At 36.3% G+C, this 23,678-nt stretch overlaps 3 protein-coding genes across 3 annotated transcripts; 2 read left to right on the top strand and 1 right to left on the bottom strand.

Moving 5' to 3' along the window:
• Nucleotides 1–1,564: 1,564 nt before the first annotated feature.
• Nucleotides 1,565–5,816, top strand: mmp20b (matrix metallopeptidase 20b (enamelysin)). The gene is made up of 10 exons (XM_084127381.1): nucleotides 1,565–1,712; nucleotides 2,179–2,417; nucleotides 2,513–2,661; nucleotides 2,750–2,875; nucleotides 2,955–3,113; nucleotides 3,240–3,411; nucleotides 4,321–4,454; nucleotides 4,531–4,687; nucleotides 4,769–4,872; nucleotides 4,959–5,816. Exons 1-10 carry the CDS (start codon nucleotides 1,593–1,595, stop codon nucleotides 5,057–5,059), a joined length of 1,461 nt encoding a protein of 486 aa, XP_083983507.1. The 5' UTR covers nucleotides 1,565–1,592; the 3' UTR covers nucleotides 5,060–5,816.
• A 307-nt stretch (nucleotides 5,817–6,123) lies between these two features.
• mmp20a (matrix metallopeptidase 20a (enamelysin)) lies at nucleotides 6,124–12,060 on the top strand (the record flags this gene model as incomplete). The annotated part of the gene is made up of 10 exons (XM_084125602.1): nucleotides 6,124–6,201; nucleotides 6,587–6,822; nucleotides 7,069–7,217; nucleotides 7,304–7,435; nucleotides 8,390–8,551; nucleotides 8,638–8,749; nucleotides 8,834–8,976; nucleotides 11,320–11,476; nucleotides 11,795–11,918; nucleotides 12,001–12,060. 10 exons carry the CDS (start codon nucleotides 6,124–6,126, stop codon nucleotides 12,058–12,060), a joined length of 1,353 nt encoding a protein of 450 aa, XP_083981728.1.
• Nucleotides 12,061–15,058: 2,998 nt separating this feature from the next.
• On the bottom strand, nucleotides 15,059–23,240 carry npat (nuclear protein, ataxia-telangiectasia locus). The gene is made up of 17 exons (XM_084125549.1): nucleotides 23,045–23,240; nucleotides 22,632–22,750; nucleotides 22,450–22,510; nucleotides 22,283–22,361; nucleotides 22,140–22,180; nucleotides 21,282–21,494; nucleotides 21,126–21,201; nucleotides 20,882–21,005; nucleotides 20,689–20,780; nucleotides 20,520–20,601; nucleotides 20,329–20,425; nucleotides 20,110–20,220; nucleotides 18,257–19,585; nucleotides 17,997–18,106; nucleotides 17,819–17,906; nucleotides 16,363–17,645; nucleotides 15,059–15,680 (listed from the first exon to the last, which is right to left on the bottom strand). The coding sequence occupies exons 1-17, from the start codon at nucleotides 23,079–23,081 to the stop codon at nucleotides 15,600–15,602; spliced, it is 4,023 nt and encodes a 1,340-aa protein (XP_083981675.1). The 5' UTR covers nucleotides 23,082–23,240; the 3' UTR covers nucleotides 15,059–15,599.
• Between the last annotated feature and the right edge of the window lie 438 nt (nucleotides 23,241–23,678).

Here is a 23,678-nt window from a genome sequence, read left to right as displayed (position 1 = left end):
GAACAATGTTTTCTACCCTTTTAGACAGTCCCTGGGTTGTCTGGAGTCCGCTTGCATTGTACTCTACATGCTACAAATTGAGCCCAGTTGTACATGGAAGGAATTTTATTTTATGTATTCTTCTCACCACAAACAATTTTACAATTAGCCACTTTAGCATTTTATGGCAGAAAGGCAGTAAGACCACAATTACATCTGCTGCAAACATTCTTTTGCTGGCATTTCTTAGACGGTAACTTAAAATTACACGTTTCTTTAAATACTGTCCTCCTACTCATTCAGGTTACCCATTTTAGCACAAAAGCATTTATAGAGGGTCTGCTTTACTGAATCCAACACTGAAGAATGTGTCGAGACACATCTCTTCATTCTCCTAAAACGAAGTATATAGAAATTGAATGGAAAATGGAAAACTAAAGGCCTCAAAACTATGGAAGCATTACTAATACTAACTGCATGTAAGAAATAATGTGAGGTAAGCTGGTTTAATATCTGGCTGTACATTATTCTGCTTGTTATGCATACTTGCCAGAAAAAATGTATATACGAACAGTTATATTACAATAATATTAACGTTATAACAATGCAGTCATTTTCACTAGTTGATAACAGAGACCCAAAAATGTGTGACAGTTGTGTTTTTATGAAATAAATGAGTGAATTCATGGTGAAATACAATGAAAGTAGTGTCACCTGTTTTAGGGATGAGCGGTTTGATAGAGTGCAATAGTCAGGATCCCATTCATTTTCTCCATATGGAAATTTTTTTTTTTTTAACTATGACTTATAAGCCTTCAAAGACAGGACTACTATGAATTGAATACTGAATACTATGACTCTCTGATTGGTCTCAAAACTATGAAAGTATTAAAATTCCAGTGAGGATGTATTCCAAATAACATTTTTGCAATGAACAGTTTAATAATGAAGCAAAGTTTATGAGCAAATGTTGCTGTAAAAAGCTAAAACTTTCGTCTTTTGTAAATAATGTACAGAATGTACCAAAAAGTATTTATGCATAAACTGTTGTATCAGCTTTTTTTTTTTTTTTAAGTAAAGAAAAAAAAAAACAAGAAAATATTTACACAATTAGACTTCTGCCAGATTCTCAAGGAAAGGAAAAAACTGCATTCATAAATGGTCCAGATCACCAGATATACTGCAAGTAACACTCCACTGTACAAAACATTGTTGATATTAAAGTTATTTATGGGGAGGAAAAAACATTTCCAGATGTTTTTATATTTATTTATTCTATTCTCGCCAACAAACAGCACATAATGGAAGATACATGTCACTGGCCATGAAATACTGCAGGAACTATGGATATCACTCAGACAATCCCATGTGAAATCTAGGAATTGTTTTTTTTTAGGTAAATGCCTCCTTTGATGCCTATAATTTGACACATCTTACACAGGATCCCTCTTTTCTTGTGACCAGAGCAAACCACTCCCTAAGCTTGAGGTTTTCCTGGTTTTGGCACTGTCTGAGTCATAATAATATGTTAAAAAGGGTTCGCATCAGCTAAGACTTTCAATGTCTCCTTGGACTGGTCATATTCAGAAGCTTCTGTGGTCTGAAGAGGGGAGATGCATGTTTTACTCGGTCTAGTTTGTGCCTTTGGCATTTTTGGTCAGTATCATTCTGCACCTTTACCACTTGAAGATGATGGATCGGTTCCTGCTCAGAATGACCTGTCCCTGGCAACAGTAAGTCCTGCATTTGCACCTTTTTAATGCAACTGGGTTAGAACTGTAACCCAGCTCATATATATATATATATATATATATATATATGTGTGTGTGTGTGTGTGTGTGTTTATTTGTTCTTCATGAACTTGGGAGGAACAATCCACAATTCTATAAGTGATTTTGTGTCATCTTCCATTCTCAATATCAAGTATTTCATTAGTAACTGGTGTGTTTTATTCATCCATTCTATTGATGCATATATGATCTAAAATACAAATAACCTCACATTTATCATGTTTATTTGTTTTTGTCTAATGTGAATGTTTGATACAATGAAAATATACAAGCGCAACAGATTTTTCCCTAAACCTAAAAGCATATATGAGTTAAAACGAAGCTTATGAAGTGGGTTAAACACAGTAACGGAGGGGGAAAAGACAATAGCTGATACTTCCTGTGGTGGTTCCCGCACGTTTCCTTGCAGAAATACCTGCAGCACTTCTACAGTTTCCAAGAGGATCCTGCAGGCCGCAGGAGGAGGAGTCGTCCCTCTTTCTCTTCCAAACTGAAGGATATGCAGAGCTTTTTTGAGCTGAATAGGACAGGAACCCTGAACCCAGAAACCCTCGCTGTCATGAGGACTCCTCGATGTGGTGTCTCAGATGTGGAGGATTACAGTCACAGACGTGGAAACAGGTGGAAGAAAAACCTCATCACTTATGGGTAAATACCATATTTAACTTGTATATGTTACATAAAATGAATCTTCATTTTGATCGCCCACCATGTATGGTAATGCAAGCGGTACAATCTTACAGTGTTGGGAGGTACACCAGTGACTTACCAGTGAATACAGTGGACGCTCTGATCGCGTCGGCTCTGGATGCATGGGAAAAGGCCAGCCCTCTCACTTTCCTGCGGTCATATTCTCACCAGGCGGACATCATGGTGGAGTTTGTTGGAAACGGTAAGTTAGCATCCACTTATATGCACATTTACTTTTGAAGACAACGTTTCTCATCCGCCATGTCATTTATTCTGCATTAAATATCTAGAACATGGCGACTCCTTCCCATTTGATGGTCCAGACGGCACACTGGCCCATGCTTTTGGCCCAGGGGAAGGCATCGGTGGGGACGTTCATTTTGATGAAGCTGAAACATGGACAGCAGGGTTCAAAGGTAATGTACATACTCAAATAATATAGGGCTTGGTATTAATAAGAAAACAGTTAACTTGTTTTCTCTTTTTTTCGTTCAGGATTTAACCTCTATGTGGTAGCTGCACACGAGTTTGGTCATGCGCTTGGTTTGAAACATTCGCAAAACCCAGAATCGGTGATGTATCCGACATATAAACAGAGTAAAGCACACAATCTGCTCTCCAGTGAAGATATCATAAACATCAACACACTCTATGGTAAAAATAAATCATGTTTCAAAGTCTATGACTGTGAAATTGTAATATTGTGGGAACAGAGGCAGCGTTCAGTTTCCACATTTATGAGAGATCACATGTCTATGTTTTTTTTTTTCTCTCCAACAGGGCCAAGGGACAAAAGGCCCTTTCCTTCTTCAAGGTTTAGCTGGGGCTATCCCAGCAACCCCTGGTTCAGCGGTTCATATTTCCCTGTGTCATTCAAGGACACATGTAATCCCGATCTGACTTTTGATGCTGTGACTACTGTAGGAGAGGCTATTTTCTTCTTCAGGGACAAGTATGTTGATCACATAGTGTTGGCTGCCACTTCCATTTGAAAAAAAATCCATTTGTTAAAAAAGAGAGAGAGAGAGAGAGAGAGAGAGAGAATGAATATGAGCTTGTGAAGTATGAAGTATTAATCTTCTGTTTGTTTGACTTTTGTTCTCATAATTGCAACTTTATCTTTAACATTAGCAACTTTATATCTCACAGTTTGTATCACAAGTTTTCTTGTAATTGGGACTTTATTTTTTATAATTGCGACTTTATATTTCACAATTGCATCTTTATTTCTCACAGTTGCAACTTTATCTCATAATTTTTACTATAATTTCTCATAATTGTGACTGATTGTGAAGATCAAGTCTTCTTTACAATTCTATCTCACAATTATGACTTTATTTCTCACAGTTGCAAATTTATTTCTTATAATTACAACTTTATCTCACAGTTTTTCTTGTAATTGCATCTCTTTCCTATTGCGACTTTTTCTCACAACTGCGAGTGTTTCTAACAACTTTGACTTTATTTCACAATTGCGACTTTGTTTCTCGCAATTGTGTCTTTATATCTCATAATTGTGTCTATATTTCTCACAGTTGCAAGTATTTACCATTGTAACTTTATATTTCACAATTTTAAACTGCTCACAATTAAACAAAAAATTGTAATAGAAACAAGTCCATGGTGCCATAATATTACAGTGTGTCAAATATCTCCACCTAACTTCTTAAGACTCCTGGATGGCATAATGCATTTAAAAAAATATATATATATAATAATAATAATAATATATATATATATATATATAAAGGTTATCATGCTCTTGAATACATTCTTTGGAATATTTTCTTGCTTATAGGCTATCAGGTGTACAGTTTTTATTAAATAGGGTTATTTAATATAACTCTTTGTATCATTTTAGGTACTTGTGGATCAAGCACAACAATCAAAATGATATAAAGGAAGGCCCCATCAGCAATTTCATGCCAAAAATTGATTGTCATATCGACGCTGCTTATTGGGTCCCACAGCGGTCAACAGCATATCTGTTCAACGGTACAGACATTGTGCATCTCTGTATTGCATCCAAGATGTTAAACAACATAAATTCTCAGTGCTACCTTCAACACAGGTACGATTTTCTGGACCGTGAAAGGATCTCAAGTAAAAGGCAGAGCGAAAAACATCAGCAGTCTGGGGTTCCCGTCATGGGTAGAGAAGATAGATGCTGCGGTCCACATTCACAAAACTGTACACACCCTGTTCTTCACCCAACATCAGTACTGGAGGTGAACTATAGAGATACAACAGCAATGTATCACTAAAATCAGCTTTAACGTGAATGACATTGAAAATGTTTTTTTTCATAGGTATAACGAACACAACAAGACAATGCATGACTCAAGCCCGCGGAACATTTCTCATGATTTCTCAGAAATAAATGGACCCATAAGTGCAGCAATTTATAAAGATGGTGCGTATTAGATTGATTACACTTGGTCTATAATTTATCTGTATTTTCTGTCACATAACTTTTATCCATCTCTGTACTTTTTTCAGGTTCTCTTCATTTCTTTGTTGGCTCAGATGTGTACAAATATGACGTCAAACATAAGGAAATTATTGGAGCAGATAAAACAACTTCCTGGCTTGGATGTTAATGGATATTTATTATAGACCTTATGCGCCAGAGAAACGAGGGCGCCGCCATCTTTAGAATATTGTCTTTTAACTTCGGTTTTTGCTCTGTATATTTCTATGGCATTGCTGTTCAGGAGTAATTAGCTTTTGAAGTGGATTTACTTAATGTAAAGTTAACGAAAGTTATCATGAAGACTGTGATGTTTAAAGCAGATGACTTAACAAATGTCAGTCGACCGGGAAGATTTTAAAACGAGCCGTTCATTAATAAACACGCAAAATAGCTGTGAAAATACAGACCGGAAGTCAAAAGACAACGAGCGCAGCGCTGAAAAGGGGCGGGGCTACATAAGGTCTATAGTTCCTAAATCTAATTTTAATCATTATTTTTGCGATTCTGTGTTTAGTGCCGCTAAAGTGGTTTAGAAATGACACACTTCACCTGTAAAGATGATATTAATTATGTTGTATTGAATTGTATAGCATTGAATTTCATGTGATAAATGCATCAACTGTTTGTCTTTGGAATATCTGTAATATCATGCAAATGTATCAAAATAGTCAGAATGTGGTATAAATTAAAATGTATTTTTCATCTGACAAAATGATAATCAAAATTTATGACTGTATCATTAACTTCTAAAGAAAAGAACTTGTTTGCATTCAGTTCTGCACTTGCATACTTGAGGTAAACCAAAGTATTTAGCCTGAATATGCACTAATCGGTGTGTATTTATGATTGCAATAAAGAAAAGTACTTGTACTTGCTTTTCATGCAAAATTAACATTTAAGAATATGTATATAAAATCATTTACTACAAATCATGACACAATCATAATCCTCTTCACTCCTCTATAAACCCCACTAAGACTTCTGATGAAAAGCTAGACGTGACCTCATTTTGTGGATGACAAAAGCCACTAAATGCCTGACAGTAAATTCTTGTTTGAGGGCCCGGGTCCCACGTGATCGCTTATACCTTAAGGTATGCTTGAGTTGCATAAGACACAGACATAAAAGCGAGAACATGAGCGTGCCATGGTCAAAATGAGCTGGTTGTGGCCTTGGATCTTGCTGTGTTGGATGGTGAATACAGACACTGTGAGGACTTCACGCGTGACTCTTCAGAGCCCCAGCCCACAGGACATCCAACATGCCGAGGTTTGTATGGCATTATGTGTATCTCTAAGCTACATATCCAACATCTTTTACTTCACTGATCATCTTTGATTTGTATTAGACAGATTGCATAGTGTTTGAGTCATATAACTAACTTTTCAAAGATACATTTGGTGTAGATGGTGCAACATCATGTAAAAAATTCCATTGGTGAATACTTAATAATATCAGTGATTATAATGATTGAATTATTATTATGATTTTACAGTGAATTAAACTTAAATATCCTTAATTAAGCCTAATTTAATATTTAGTATTTATTTAAAGTTAATAATAATGATCTATGTTCATTTGAAATGTAAATGTTGAAAATATAGACTAAAGCTGATTTTCTGACTGGAATATCTGACTGGAATAATTCCCACAGGAATATCTGCGGCAGTTCTATCACCTGAAGATGCGCAGTCGCAGTAAAAGGCATGCAGAACTCATGAAGGAGAAGATCAGAGTAATGCAGCATTTCTTTGACCTGAAGGAAAGTGGTCTTCTGGATCAGAAAACTGTGCATGTGATGAAAGAGGCCAGATGTGGAGTACCTGATGTGGAGAACTTCAGCGTTTATCATGGACGGTCCAAATGGAAGAGCAACACCATCACTTACAGGTCCGGCAGAGTTGCCTCTTACTTGTTTTATAAATTTAGAGTGTTATCATCCAAATTTGTATGAGTATTCCTTCAAAAATTGTGTCTTGAAAAGTGTCTTGGTTTTTAATAGGTTCTAGTGTTATTGACTGAGAATAGTCAACTAGTGTTAAAGCCTATGGATTTTGTTTGTTTGTTATTCCTCCCATGGAGTCTCTCAGGTTGCAGCATGTCTTTTGTAAAATGTGGCTCATATGAATCCTGCAGGATTGCGAGATATACCCCTGATCTCAGGCGAGGAGAGGTGGAGAACTCCTTGCGTTTGGCTCTGAATATATGGAGTGATGCTGCTCCTCTGAAGTTTGTCCAAGTAAACCACGGCAATGCAGACATTACCTTCTCTTTTCTCTCCAAAGGTACATTTTAAACTAATGTAATGTATTTTCTTCACTTTTATACTTTGGAAACACATGTGAAAACCTGAAATTTTGTTCACCTACAGCACATGGAGACTTTTTCTCTTTTGATGGGCCTGGAGGGGTGCTAGCTCACGCTTTTGAGCCTGGAGAGGGCACTGGAGGAGATGTTCACTTTGACGAGGATGAAACATGGACAGCGAGACACAGCAGATCAGGTACAGCACGGTAAACATTGAATCATTCACATAATGCAACTGTTCAATTAGCTAAGGGGTATTCGTAAAGAGTTGCAATAGCAATGCAGCACCATGGGTGGGTGAGCATGATTTAAGAATGATGGTCCAGATTTTAAAATAATAATAATAATAATTATTATTATTATTATTATTGTTGTTGTTGTTGTAAATTTTTATTTACAACATAAATAAAAATAAAAATACAGACTGATTTTCATTTAATTAAATAATAATGATAACAATAATAAAGTATTATTCTTATTAATGTGTTGTTATAAATTAATTAATTAATAAATAAATAAATAAATAAATAAATACAGACTGATTTTTATTAAATAATAATAAGTATTCTTATTGTATTTAGAATATAAATATTCTTAATGTACTGTTATAAATAAATACAGACTAATTTTTATTTAAGAAAAACATAAAAATATTATTTTTATTATTATTAATTATTATTATTATTATTGTTATAAATAATTCAAACATACAGGCTGATTTTTATTTAATAATAATAATAATAATAATAATAATGAAGTATTCATGAAGTATTATTAGTTGTAGTAGTAGTAATGTATTGTTATAAATAAATAAAACATACTTTTTATTTAATTAAATAATAATGCCAATAATAATAAATTATTATTATTATTAATGTGTTGTTATAGATAAATAAAAAATAGACTGAGTTTATTTAATTAAATAATATTAATAAGTATTATTGTTAATGTATTTTTATAAATAAATAAATATTTTTTTATTTAACTAATAATAACAATGATAATAATATTTGTATTATTGTATTGAACTAAAACAAATCTTTCTTTTTAAAAAAAATATTATTATTTAAATAAATAAATGTATTTGTAATACATTTATGTAAATAATATTTAATAATCATTAATTGTGTTGATGTGGATGGCACTCCAGGATACAATCTGTTCACGGTGGCAGCGCACGAGGTCGGCCACTCTTTGGGTCTGTCTCACTCAAGGGACCCCACTGCTCTTATGTATCCAAAGTACAAGTTCATCAACGCTGCAACATACAAACTGCCAAGAGACGACACACTGGGGATTCAGGCTCTGTATGGTGAGTCACTTTACCAAAGAAACATTTTTTTGTTGTTATACTGAACGAAATGGTCATTTGTTTCCCTTTTTCTCTTTTTTTGAAAGGAAAGAAAACAAAACAACAGAAGACACCTGAAATCCCCAATAAGTGTGATCCCAATTTTTCTGTTGATGCAGCGACGATATTCGGAAAAGAAATCATTTTCTTTAAAAACAGGTGAAGCATTTAATCATCTCTACTGACAAATTAAACATGTAGATGATAAATGTTCAAGGTATAAAGTATTTTACATGTCTCTAGTTACATGTGGATGAGAACAAACTGGAAGACATACTGGAACAGACTAAGAGAAGGTCCTCAGAGTGTTCTTCTACCGAGCATCACCTCGCCAGTAGATGCAGCCTATGACATTCCTTCAAAACGAGTGGTATATGTGTTCACAGGTAAAAATAAATACATAAATAAATAATAGCATGCTGCCAAATCAACATTATCATTAAAGAAAGAATTTTCATAAATTGAAGGCTTTGCTGAATTTGATAATTCTGATGTATTGAATGTTATTTTGAACCTTGATTGGGCAGCAGTGCGTAACTTTTTTGGGTTAAAAATGATCCAAAATAAATTTTTGAGCAAGTACATAATCAGCCAGTGTTCAAAACTATCTGCTTGCCTTAGCTCGATTCCAAAGCGATAAGCTTGTAATAATGTTTTTAATTCCAGTGGTACTGGTGGATTTCCGCGGGAAATTCGAGCATGTCATTGCGTCATTACGTCACATCCGTACACATAAAGAAGGCGTCTCGGCTAGTAGGCTATGTTGCGTGTGAGGATGTTGGAGGTGGAGATTTATAGCCTTTTCTCACAGCACTTGATACAATTTAACTTGAATTTTATGGCGGACCCAGAAAGATTCAAACGACAATCACCAGTGACAACTGGGCTGCGTTCAGCCCCGACAAAACGTTGCACAACGTTTTTTAAACAGAAACGATGATGCGTTGAACACACTGTTCTGATGACGCAAGAGTTGCAACTATGGCAGCTGAGAAGGCCATTCTTTGTGTTCTTTGTGAAGAATTTTTGGAGCCTGATGAAGTCGGTATAAATATGTGTTTAATACTACAAAATATGCCCGATGTTACAGTTACTGCACTTGCCGCCCAGAACAAAAGAGAACATCCCAATCGAGTGAAGGGATTGCTGAAACTGAAATGGAAGCACGTCTTACCTAATTCAGACTAAAACGCATCTATTTAGCCTCACATACTGACTTTATTTGTAGTTCATACTGTTTTAATACCCTGTATTTTCTTTCTCATTTTTAGTAAAAGCACTTAATTACCAGTTTATTTCTATACCAAATGTCATACACTTGCAATGAAGCTAAAAATATAAACAATTACATCATTATGTTGATATCCTATATTTTTACAATAAAACTTACGACAAACATGTCTTCTAATATCCTCAGTTGTTGCGTATACCGAGCTGCATCGAACACATTTGTAAATTACTTTCCTTGAACCCATTGTGCGAGTTCACTTTAATACTGCATGCTTTATATACATGTTGCTGCTGATTGGACTGCAGTTCTGACACACCCACCAAACAAGAGAAAACGTATCTCAAACCCCGTTGCACACCGTTGCACGCCGTTTCCAGGAAACATGACGTTCAACCCGGAAACCGTAGCAAAACGTTGCGCACCGTTTTGAACTTGAACGTGCCCCTGGAGATTCGCCCGTTGTAAAACGCAAAAGACTATGGAATGGCTACAGAAAAAAAGAGGCTGCAACCGGGCCCATGCTAAAACAAGGATAAATATCGGAAGGGCATTAAATGTAGTCATGCAATGCTGATGTTGTTAACATTAACAATTTGAGAACAACGTATAATTTGCACGGTTTGACGTGATATGATAAGCAGCGCGATTTACTGCAATGTTTTTTCCCTTAGCTTTGGTCAGAACAAAAGTGGATGTTACTTACTTGTTAGACGACATTGTCCGGTGGAAATTCTTATGTTGGTCAAACTTCCACAAAGTAGAATCTGTGATTCCGAATGATAGTATCCACACCGGCGCGGCGACTGACAGCCGAACATTCTCCTCAAAACAGTGGATTCATCCGCGCTGTGCCGTGCCGAGGCACAACCCACGTAAAGTTGATAATTCCGCGAATAACTGCAATTGCAGATTTCGAACAGAGATGGCGACAAAGAGGAAAAACTACGGACTGCAGCTTTATACATTGTTTTATTATAATATAGTTGTGTTCTTGATCGATTCAGTCATTGTTCTTTTCTACATTCAAAAGTTTAGGTTCAGTAAGATTTCTTTAAGGAAATTAATACTTTTAAAGATGCATTAAAAGTGATCAAAAGTGAATGTAAAGACATAATGTTACGAAATATATAATATTACGAAAGATTTCTATTTCAAATAAGTAGTTATTATATAAAAAATATTAAGCAGCACAACTATTTTAATAATAAAAATAAGAAATATTGAGCGCCAAATCAGCATATTAATGATTTCTAAAGGATTATGTGATGATGTTATGAATATAAATTATGTGATGATGTTATGAATATAATGTCATCACAGGAATAAATTACATTTTAAAATATGGTAAAATAGAAAACAGTTATTTAAAATTGTAATAATATTTGACAAAATTTTTTGTTTTACTGTATTTATGTTTATCCAAATGCAGTGAGCATAAGAGACCTCTTTCAAAATCATTAAAAAAATGATGATTTTCCTTTATTCTTCTGTTTATTAGGTCCTAAATATTGTGTGGTTCACAAACTGGAGTCAAAGTGCTATTATGGCTCCATCTATGAGTTTGGATTTCCAGAAACGGTAAAAAAAATAGATGCTGCTGTTCATGTCAGTGACCGCGAAAAGACCTACTTTTTCACAGGAGACTACTATTACAGGTAGAATTTTTTATTTTTTTCCCAAAATGTCATGAACTAACGATCATACAAGGAGAAAATAGCTAAATTCAACCATTAGAATATAGATATCCAAGATATCTCTCATTTTAGACAAAACCCACCTATATGTAAACAATAACTGACGACAGGCCATTGAATTGTTAGAAAATAATGCACACCCGCTACGACGCATTATACCTTGTCTTTAAGGTGTGGTAAATGTAGTATAATTGTGGAATAATTGACTCCTGTCTGTTGAATTATTAGGAAATAATGCAGTGTAATTAAACTAGAGAACTAAAATTCCATATTTTGTAGTTATGATGAGAAAAGAAGTGTGATGGATCCTGGATTTCCAAGGAAAATTCATCCGGATTGGCCTAGCATTTTTGGGAAGGTGGATGCAGCTTTTGAACTCAGTGGTAATGGACAGTTTAACATAGTATCAGTTTTCTCTGTAAAACATTTTCCCTTGGATTTATATGCATGTTTTTCTCAACAGGCCACATTCACCTCTTCTGCAGATCAAAGTCATTTATCTTCAGCCAGCAGAAAAGACGTTTGCTGCGTGTTATAAACACTAATGCTTGGCTTGGCTGCTAAGAATTGAAAAATGAGAAGAAAACAACAGATCACAAGTACAGGAAGGAAATGTATGACTGACTATTGTGCCTCATACATCAAATTGTTAAATAAGTTTAGTTGTACAGTATCAAGAGTTATGAAATGCCATGTGGTCAGAATTATCAGTGAATTTATACATTTTCTAGAATTATATATATTCAGTATCTTTGAAAACATATCTGCATATCTCTGATTGACTACTTAAAATTAAATGCACACATGCAGTGCTTTTTAAATAACTTTGAACATAAAGCATCATCATTACGGTAGTAAACTCCAGTTTAGTGAACAACATTATGTGAGAAAATAAGTAAAACCATTTTAATTTTCACTTGACTTTTAGTTCATGGGTGTGCCTAATAAGGTATTATGTTGCTATTTCAGTTTTGGTTTATATTTCAATTTTACATTTGACACTTAAAAAAAAAACAAGATGATGCAGTCCTGGCCTGGAAGTCATGAGAAAATAGGCAAAAAAGACTGACGTAACTGAACTAAAAGCAAGACATGGCGTCTCTGATTTAAACTGATATGGCTTCTTAACCTAAATAGTTTGGATTAGTAATCAAAATAAATGGGTTCAGACCATATACGAGTATAAAGAATGTTAAAGAGCTGGGAAAATGATTTATTGTAGCCTGCAGCTAACAGGACCTTGCTTGCCCTGACTTTCTCAGTGACTACATTTTACATACAAGCCACAATACATATCACATTTAAATGCATTATGTTAGCTTACCAAAACATGTTGTGTAACATTTTAGATAATTTATGCTCACCAATGATGTATTCATGACCAAAAATACAGTAAAAACAGCAATACTGTTAAATATTACAATTTATAATAACCTTTTTCTACTTGAATATATTTTAAAATGTAATTCATTCCTGTGATGGTAAAGCTGAATATTCAGCATCATTACTTCAGCCTTCAGTGTCACATGATCCTTCAGAAATTTTAATATGCTGATTTGCTTTTTGCTAACATTTCTTCTTATTATTAATGGTGTGTATATGTGTGTATATATATATATAAATACATATATATATATATATATATATAAATAAATACACACACATATATATATATATATATATATATATATATAAATACATATATATATATATATACATATATATATATGTATAAATACATATATATATATATAAAATATATATATAAATACATATACATATAAATACATATACTGTATATATATATAAATACACATATATATATATATATACAGTGAGGAAAATAAGTATTTGAACACCCTGCTATTTTGCAAGTTCTCCCACTTGGAAATCATGGAGGGGTCTGAAATTGTCATCGTAGGTGCATGTCCACTGTGAGAGACATAATCTAAAAAAAAAAATCCAGAAATCACAATATATGATTTTTTAACTATTTATTTGTATGATACAGCTGCAAATAAGTATTTGAACACCTGTCTATCAGCTAGAATTCTGACCCTCAAAGACCTGTTAGTCTGCCTTTAAAATGTCCACCTCCACTCCATTTATTATCCTAAATTAGATGCACCTGTTTGAGGTCATTAGCTGCATAAAGACACCTGTCCACCCCATACAATCAGTAAGAATCCAACTACTAACATGGCCAAGACCAAAGAGCTGTCCAAAGACACTAGAGACAAAATTGTACACCTCCACAAGGCTGGAAAGGGCTACGGGGAAATTGCCAAGCAGCTTGGTGAAAAAAGGTCCACTGTTGGAGCAATCATTAGAAAATGGAAGAAGCTAAACATGACTGTCAATCTCCCTCGGACTGGGGCTCCATGCAAGATCTCACCTCGTGGGGTCTCAATGATCCTAAGAAAGGTGAGAAATCAGCCCTGAACTACACGGGAGGAGCTGGTCAATGACCTGAAAAGAGCTGGGACCACCGTTTCCAAGGTTACTGTTGGTAATACACTAAGACGTCATGGTTTGAAATCATGCATGGCACGGAAGGTTCCCCTGCTTAAACCAGCACATGTCAAGGCCCATCTTAAGTTTGCCAATGACCATTTGGATGATCCAGAGGAGTCATGGGAGAAAGTCATGTGGTCAGATGAGACCAAAATAGAACTTTTTGGTCATAATTCCACTAAACTGTTTGGAGGAAGAAGAATGATGAGTACCATCCCAAGAACACCATCCCTACTGTGAAGCATGGGGGTGGTAGCATCATGCTTTGGGGGTGTTTTTCTGCACATGGGACAGGGCGACTGCACTGTATTAAGGAGAGGATGACCGGGGCCATGTATTGTGAGATTTTGGGGAACAACCTCCTTCCCTCAGTTAGAGCATTGAAGATGGGTCGAGGCTGGGTCTTCCAACATGACAATGACCCGAAGCACACAGCCAGGATAACCAAGGAGTGGCTCTGTAAGAAGCATATCAAGGTTCTGGCGTGGCCTAGCCAGTCTCCAGACCTAAACCCAATAGAGAATCTTTGGAGGGAGCTCAAACTCCGTGTTTCTCAGCGACAGCCCAGAAACCTGACTGATCTAGAGAAGATCTGTGTGGAGGAGTGGGCCAAAATCCCTCCTGCAGTGTGTGCAAACCTGGTGAAAAACTACAGGAAACGTTTGACCTCTGTAATTGCAAACAAAGGCTACTGTACCAAATATTAACATTGATTTTCTCAGGTGTTCAAATACTTATTTGCAGCTGTATCATACAAATAAATAGTTAAAAAATCATACATTGTGATTTCTGGATTTATTTTTTTAGATTATGTCTCTCACAGTGGACATGCACCTACGATGACAATTTCAGACCCCTCCATGATTTCTAAGTGGGAGAACTTGCAAAATAGCAGGGTGTTCAAATACTTATTTTCCTCACTGTATATATAATGTATATATGGTCATGCAACTGCTGCAGAACTGCTCCAAATAAACATGCTATAGTTGGACAGAGTAACACATAGAATCAATTATTAGACATGACATATTCAATAAAATAGTGATTTATTAAAATACATAAAATAATAAACCATCTAAATGACAGAAAACAATAACATTTAACTTCCCTCTCAGTACTGTAAAGGAAGAATACCACCTAGAGGATGTACAGAGGAAATCATGTTCACAGAAATGTAGTCACATAGTGCAGCTGATGGAAAAGGTCCAGTTAAGTAAAAAAAAAGAGAAAAAAAAGGCAATGAACTTAATAACAGCTGGTGCAGTGAAACAAATGAACTGACACTCTTTCACATACATAGTCAATAATTACAGTTTAGTCTTAAATTATTTCCTTTTTTGTTTTGAAGAGTGCCGAATTAGTCGGGGCCAGCATATAAACATCTTTAAAGTATTCAAATGATTACTAGGCTACAATGGTGTATTATGTACAATATCTCACATTCTGGATGTAAAACAGAAAGCAGCTATTTAGAATCGGCAACTCTGCTGAATAGATCACTCTCAGTAGCACACATGGCTTGTTATGTCCCTGAAATGCTGGCGAGCAGCATGGCTTGTCCTCAGCGTTGTTACTCATCATAGTGCAGGGATGACAGGAATTTGTCCACATCTAAGTCATCGGGAAATGAGTCCAGCAGCTTCTTCTGTTTCTGAAAAAGAAAAAGGAATTCGAATTCAGCCGGACAATGTCAACATAACAGACAATGCATGCTGAGGTACAGAATTAGACAGAAATGAGTCAGACTTCTCTGATTGGGTGGGCTACAGTAAGCTGACACACTGTCTACTGCCTATTATTGTCTACACAGAATGCATACTCAATGGTATAGGTATACAAATTAAACAACTGGTCTGAGATGCTCTTTGAAATTACACACACACACACACACACACACACACACACACACACATATAATTTACCATTGTTTAAAAAAAACTAAATTTAAGTTAGTAAAATTGTATTTAATTTGTAATATAACATAAGAAACGTTCCCTATCAGTATTTTGTAAAATAAAAGTACTTGTATATAATTGTATAGTAATAATAATAATAATAATAATAAGTATATAATAAAAAATAAAAAAAAGATTTGATCCAAGGTAGTGGACGTAGCCACAAAGTTTCTCACATCATATTTTGAAATTGCCTTAAAATGTAGGATATGTGATGTTGCTTCAGATTTGGCATAAATAAGCTATTTCAAAAGCATAATTTCGCTACTATTGCTGCATGGCTATGATATTAAAAAAAGCTATCTAGGCAGCTGGGTAGGTTGAGACATGGTCAATCTTGATGGTTTTTCACAAACAGCCAATTCAATATCAACTCACCTTAGATTTCTTTTTACTGCTTGAGGAAAGCTGTAGCTCTTTCTTTGCCAGAGGGCTTGTTTCAAGTTGCTTTCGTTTCTTTGCTTTAGGGATGGCGGATTTCCCAGCACTGGCCTCCTCTTGACGCAAGCTGTCTTTCAGAGGACCTCCTGTCCTGGCGGCGCGTGACAGGATCATGAGAGTGTGGGCGGCCATATTGATGCTGTTCTCACTCCCCGCCTCGCTGGCGGGACTGCAGGAGGGGATATCAGGTGTGGCGGGAGGGGGGAGATGCCTCGGCGTGCTTTCACCCTCCCTCCTAAGTCTTTGCCGTGACGGGGTTCTCAATCCCTCCGTCTGCTCCTCCTGTGCACGTCCTGGTCCAGGTGTTCTTGGGAGAGGGAGATCTGGACCTCTCGCTGCCGGCCTCTTCGGCGGAGTGTCCGCAGGAGCCTGGCCCTGTATGTCCTGCAGCATCTCGGCGGCTTGTTTAGTCAGCGGACTCGTCTTGCATAAAGTTTTATTGGAAGAGCTCGATACGGGTGCCGGCGATTTTGCTGTAGAAGATACGAGATCCTCAGCGGGGCGTGCAGATGTCTGATGATGGCAGCTCTCCAGCTCATTTTCTTTATTTGCAGTGATGCCAGGAGAGTTCTGTAAGGAAGCTTTCTCTGAGGAACTCTCTGCTGGTTTTAAAAGCTTACTTCCACGAGATTCTTCTTGTGTGCTGTCCTTTGTGTTGCCTATTGGTTTCTGCTTTGGCCCGGGAGCAGATGATTTTGAACTCTGTGAAACCACTCCGCCATCCTCCTCCTGTGATGCTTGTGATTTTTTCTGTGATTCTGATCTAATGTGAGACTCTGGCTCAGTTGCAGCTTTGTTGGAAGACTTGGTATTTACAATGATTTGATTTAATCCCTTTTCAGTTACTCTACTTTTTGGCCGTTCTTTTTGTTGATGAAATATAGTGATTTTTTCAGAGTTCTTTATAACTGCATTGGGATGTACTTCTGGCAATCTAATCGTTTCTATTCTTCTTTTACAATTGTCAGAAACTAAAGGCTGTTTCGGTTCAGTGGGTGTGATTTCTTTCTGAATCTGCTGAGTTGGGGAGGATGTAACAGCAGAGGACGCAGGTGTGTTTGTCTGTAAGGAATTTTGCCCAACTGCGCAGTTTTCAGGTGTGACGTCAAAGCAAAGTATTCGCCGATGGCTGGGACTTGTTCCACTCACACACTTTTGTTGCTCAGACGTCTGGGGAAGTACTTTTGAAACTTGTCCGGACCCAGATGTGCCAGTTTTGCCTGAAAATCAGCAAATCAAATCATGTCACTGAATTACAGTGATGCATAACCACAAAAATGCATTACAGAAACTGTAACCTCAAGATTAAAACAAAACAGTTCATATTTGTGTAATAAAAATATAATTAATATAATTAAAAATAAAATACATTTGTAAATTAAAGATGTCCTACCCATGTCAGGGTTTCCCTTGGGTGCCAATTTAGGTTGAGAAATAATGTTTGCAGGTTGCCTTACAGTGGCTGAACATGGCAAAGTTATCTGTATATAAAAAGGTAGTGGTTATAAATAGAACAAAACTATAATTGTGTTGGAAATCTGACAATGCTTGTAAGCGTCAAAGTTACTAACCTGATTGGGAAGAACTGTGAGTTTTCCAGTATTCTGCCCCATTACAGACACTGGAAGCATTACATTTTGTAACATGGGCGAAACTGGCGAGGATATAATGATTGTGGAGCCTAAAAAATACAGTTGGAATTTTAAAGATGCAGTCTTAATCCTGAGGAAGACTAAAAGTCTGCAAATGAGTGCTTCAACGTAAACACGAAACATATAACCCAAATAAAGGTATAAAGTGTCTTATACAATCAAACTAACTCTTCACTCACCAGGCGAAAAAGTCTGAGAGACATTTGATCCCATGGACACCACAGTCCTCTGGCGAGGTGGAGTCGTTACCACATGTTGCAACGAAGACAGAGTCCCTTGAGGCACATTACTTGAAAGCAGCATGACATTTGCCCGCTGCTCGGCAGCAGCCGGATCTGTTACGACAAAATAGCTACCTGGAGACCCAAAGGCTGTGTTGGCTTGTAAAAGCTGAATGAAACCGGTTTCCTGGCCTGCGGGACGTGCCAGTGGAGCCTGCCCATTATTCTGCATGCTCCTCGTAGGTGTTCCAAACGATCCAACACCCTCCGCCCCCTGCAAGCAGCTCACAGCCTGAGCCGTTTCATCTTGTGTTATGACCGTAGAGCTTGCAGGCAAAGTCTTGGCAGGGGAGGACAGGAAGATGGTGGGAATGTGGTCACTGGTGATGCTGGAAACAGCCTGGTTCAGTGCTGCATCAGTAGTGAGTTCGTCCTGCTCATCACTGATGATGATTTTCAGAGACACAATCTTACTGGGGTCAGGCTCCTTGGCCTGGGCGTCAGAAACGCACGTGGAGGTAATCGGCGTAGTGGCAGAAGATGAAGAAGCTGCTGTAGGGAGATTGTTCCTGATAGTGCTGGGCTGAGTTTGTGTGCAGGAAGGAGTTAAAGGCGTTTTATTTGAGGAGGACAGAGAAGCTGTTTTGGCGGATGTGTCCATGTCAGGTTGGGGTGGGTTAAGTGAGGTCACAGCCTCACTTTGAATGGATAAAGAGGTTCCCATATCCACATTCTGTCCGATGGTCATTCCTGTTACTCTCCCAGACTCATTTACAGATGTATTATCTGAGATTTCAGTAATGAGTGTGGTTTGTGGCGTCTTATTTGACAAAAGAATTTGACTGCTTGCGTTTTCATTGATTGTTTCAGTTGTGTGAGAGCTCTCCAGATGAACTAGCTGTTGATTCTGAACATTTACTCTATCAGAGGTTTCACTTTCTGGTTCATCTATATCCATGCCAACTCCTTCTTCAGCGAAAGAGGAGCTTGATACGATTTGGTCAGGTGGACGTGAATCCGCTTTATCGTTCAACTTTGGAGAAGTTGAAGGGGCACCTCTGGATTGTTTATTGCCAGATAAAACTCTAGCCCTGACTACCCCTGTCTTGGAGTTTGTGGATCCTTCTGCTGTTTGTTTGGTTATAATACGTGGCTGCGGAGCTGTGGAAGAAGACTTTGCCACATTACGAAGGCCGGAAGATTTCTTTTGACTTTTTGACGTATTTTGGATGCTTAAGTTTTGTGCACTACTTTCTCCTCCTGATGTGGTATCCTCCTGTCCAGTACCTTGTATTAAAAAAGAACAATACAATTAACATTTTACACACTACCGTTCAAAATCTTGGAGCCAGTAATTTCTTTTCTTTTTTTAAGAATAACTTTTATTCAGCAAGGATACATTCAATTGATCAACTGTGACAGTAAATACATTTGTAATGTTACAACATTTCTATTTCAAAGAAATGCTGTTCTTTTAAACTTTCTAGTATTCAAAGAATTTTTCAAATATGTATCATGGTTTCCACAAAAATATTCAGCAGCACAACAATTTCCCTCATTGATAACATTTAGACATTTTTTGAGCACCAAATCAGCATATCAATGATTCAGGATGATTTCTGAAGGATCATGTGAGACTGAGGACTGGAGTAATGATGCTAAAAATTCAGCTTTGCATCACATGAATAAATTGCATTTCAAAATATATTAAAATAGAAAACAGTTATTTTAAATTGTAATAATATTTCACAATATTACTGTATTTTAAAATGGTCAATGCTGCTTTATGATGTAAAGCTGACCCATCTTACCTGTTTCAGAGGCGCTGTCTACAAACCCAGTCTTATCACTCTCCTGTGCACTTGTACTGGTACTGAAACTCCCATCAGCCTGTTCACTGCCTTCAGTCGTATTACTTTTCCCTATAAAAGAGATGAAAGGTTATAATTAGAAGGAACCTATTTAAATAAAAAATCAGTTCAGCTTGTATAACAATTAGTTGTTCTGCTTGATCAATTGCTCAAACCTACCATAGTCAAAGAGATCAAAGAGCGCCTGAAATGCCGGGTCTGACTCCGTCTGTGCCAGTATGTCTTGGATGGCAACATCCGTCATATGAATTTCCCCCTTAAATAATTTTGCAGGTTAAGTCTTGATATGGCTGTCAAGATTACATTCTCACAAACAACAACGGAAGAGTAAAAGATGTGCATTCACACACCTGGAGGCCCAGGATTTCATCGATCGACTGCTCTTGTTCCATAGCACTGCAGGCAGTTTTTGATGTCTGAGGGCTATTATCGCTGTAAGAGTGATATTACAACATATAAGATCTCAAAGTTTTTCTTTATTATTTTAACTAGTTTTTTGCCCAGTTATTCAGAATTTACCTTGCCAAGATCTTGTTGATGTTTTCAGCAAGTTTTTCTTGTAAGGATCTATCATTGAGAATTTTATCTCTGGCATTTTCTATAACTATTTGCTGTTAAAAAAATAAAAATATCATCTTCAGTTATGCAGGAGTATATAGAAACTCATTGAAAGCATTTAAAACAAACAGAGGGATGAATCGGCCTAACTCACAGATAAGTTCTCCGTCACAGTCTCTTCACTCTGAGTTTCCATGATGAGAGTACTGGACACTACTGTGGCCCTGCTGGCCCCGCTGCCACCCAACTGACCACCTCCTCGCCGCCTCGGAGAGTCACTGCAGCAGAAAACAGAATTACACTTTAAAATCAATTATTGTTGTTACAGACTGATCTGGAAAAGATAGAAAGAGCTAAGCTGTAACATACTGCTGGTGTTGCCATCATTTTAACCGTACCATTTTCTGCGGGCCGGAGACAAAGGTCCAGGATTCAGTCTATTATCAGGGACCAGGATCTGCAACGGTGACTCCCCTATAAACATGTAAGATAGCAAAATGGAAAGAGGGTACTTACAAATATCAATGTGTTTAAACATGTTTTTCAGGACTCACCTGGCTGACTAAGGCAGAGAGTAGAGAGTCTGGTATGCTGAGAAGTGTAAGACATTGGGGTAGAATGTCCCAGCAAGCCTTGAGGGGTGGACACAGAGCCGGGGACATATTGGCCGGCTGGAGTCACTGGGGGGTGCCCAGAGATGGGAGACTGTGATACCAATAAGGGTCTCTGTTGACGTCTCATGTTTTGAATGCTATTCCGAGTGCGCACTTAATGACAGAAAGAAAAGGGGTTATTATTGTTAACTCAAACTAAAACCATAAAAAAGATTACTTGAAATATAAGAAACATTAACTGAAATAACTACAAAATTACTAAAACCTTAACTATAATACTTTATTATCGATGATACTAAAATAACACTGATGTACACTACCTTTCAAAAATTTGGGGTTTGTAAAAGTAACTAATACTTTTATTAAGCAAGAATACATTAAAATGAGCAAGTGACAGTAATGACATATATTTCAATAAATGCTTAAATTCTTTTGAACTTTAGACTAAAAAAAAAAATCATAAAAAAGTCAGCTTTGCCATCACATAATTTTTTTTAAACAAATTAAAACAGAAATGTTTTATTTTAAATTGTATATTTCATTAAACTGTACATTTAAAGTTCATACTTTATCTTTGATCAAATAAATGCAGCCTTAGTGAATATAAGATACTTTTTTTAAAAACAAGATCTTACTGACCCCAAACTTCTTGTATTTTGTGTTATTTCACTGGACATGTTATATCATGCCGTATCTATGCATTATACTTGTATTATATGTGCATTGTATTTGGCTAATTTCAAAAACTCCAAGTCATCACAAATACAATTTCTCTTTTAAACAAAGAGCAAAACTCACGTCGCTGATTCAGTTGCACGGCAGGAGAATTTTGCAGAGACCTGTGGACAACACAGAAAGATTTTAATAAAGACGCTTTATTCTGACCCGTGCTTAAAAAATGAAAACACCCAATGTAACAGCGTAAACAAATATTCATTCACTTGATTTGGTTGAGTGTGAAGTCAAGCTTTTTCCATAATGATGTCATCACTACGGGGATTTCATTTTCTTGAATTGTTTCTACAGAAGAAATGATACAAGCATGTTATAATGGAAACAGATTCACTGTGTATCCCAAAATGTTTCATTTTCTTTCGTGGGAACTCACCTTTTGCTTTAACGGCAACATATTCATTTAAAATCGTGATCAGGTTTTTTCCAAATAGAGACTGAAAAAGAGTAATAAACAAACATATAATTTATCGTCATCTAGTAAACATGTCTTCTTAACAGACTCCAGTAATGCAGTGATTTTAGGACCCTGTTATTAATCATGAACTTGACACATACAAACACACAGGCAGGGATGATCCCATCCTCCGAGCTGTGCTCGGCATATTCCTTCAGGTTTGGACTTTCATAGATGAAGGCTCGACTTGTGGCAGTGAGCCCTTCTTGCTGCAGGTAGCCTAAAGTTGAAAAAGAATGATAAATAATTTAACAGATAAATAAATATCTTCATTTGCGAATGGTAAGACTGAATTAGCCATTACGGTTATCGATCATCTCTGCAATTTGACACATCACAAAGAACGGCACAGTGATATGACACAAGTGTCTCTATTTCATAATGGTCTAAATATTTACAACAACACCGCAGCATTGGAGACAAACCACATAATTATATACACTATAATTAGAAACAGGGTATTAGCTCGCTAGCTTCTCCTTGAGAGGGACACAACAAAACAGTGTGAACTTACCCAGCACAAGTCTGGCGACGTCAGACGGGAGCAACATTCTTCAATGTTACCTTGTGTCAGCAAACAGTCTGCATTTAAAGTATGAGTATTAGAGATTAAATTAGTCCATAATGTGATAATGTAGTTGAAATATTGCAGGTTGTTTTGCTCTCTCATCCATCTCCACTGCGAAAAGGCGCGGAAATTCGCCTCCTGTGACCCGGATATTGTTTGTGTAAAATTCGAAAGGAAATAAAGGGGAAAGTAGTTTTTCAGCTTTTTCACTTTTTGAGCTGACATTTAGCAGAACTCTCTAATATTTTAAGTATATATATAAGTAAATATATATTTAAAAATATATATCTCTTTTCTGCATTCTGCTACTGTAACTGATGTGTGTGAGTATAGTATTATATATATATATATATATATATATATATATATATATATATATATATATATATATATATATATATATATATATATATAAAATATATATATATTGATAATAAATCAGCATATTAGAATGAATTCTGAAGGATCATGTGACAATGAAGATTGGAGTAATGGTGCTGATGAAAATTCATCACAGAAATAAATTATATTTTAAAGTATATTAAAATAGAAAAAACATTATTTTAAATTGTAATAATAT

The sequence above is a fragment of the Abramis brama genome, assembly GCF_963993115.1.
Source record: "Abramis brama genome assembly, chromosome: 10".
In the NCBI taxonomy this organism is placed as follows: domain Eukaryota; kingdom Metazoa; phylum Chordata; class Actinopteri; order Cypriniformes; family Leuciscidae; genus Abramis; species Abramis brama.
The sequence above is the reverse complement of the archived record's forward strand: the minus strand, read 5'-3'. Positions and strand labels throughout refer to the sequence as shown.

Coding starts and splice junctions, on each gene's coding strand:
- mmp20b (XM_084127381.1), top strand. CDS start 1,593: ATGCATGTTTTACTCGGTCTAGTTTGTGCCTTTGGCATTTTTGGTCAG. Junction 2,876..2,954: donor ATGGACAGCAGGGTTCAAAG/GTAATGTACATA, acceptor TTTTTCGTTCAG/GATTTAACCTCTATGTGGTA. Junction 3,114..3,239: donor AAACATCAACACACTCTATG/GTAAAAATAAAT, acceptor TCTCTCCAACAG/GGCCAAGGGACAAAAGGCCC.
- npat (XM_084125549.1), bottom strand. CDS start 23,081: ATGTTGCTCCCGTCTGACGTCGCCAGACTTGTGCTGG. Junction 21,006..21,125: donor TCTCCGGCCCGCAGAAAATG/GTACGGTTAAAA, acceptor TTTCTGCTGCAG/TGACTCTCCGAGGCGGCGAG. Junction 20,781..20,881: donor CTGTGACGGAGAACTTATCT/GTGAGTTAGGCC, acceptor TTTTTTTAACAG/CAAATAGTTATAGAAAATGC.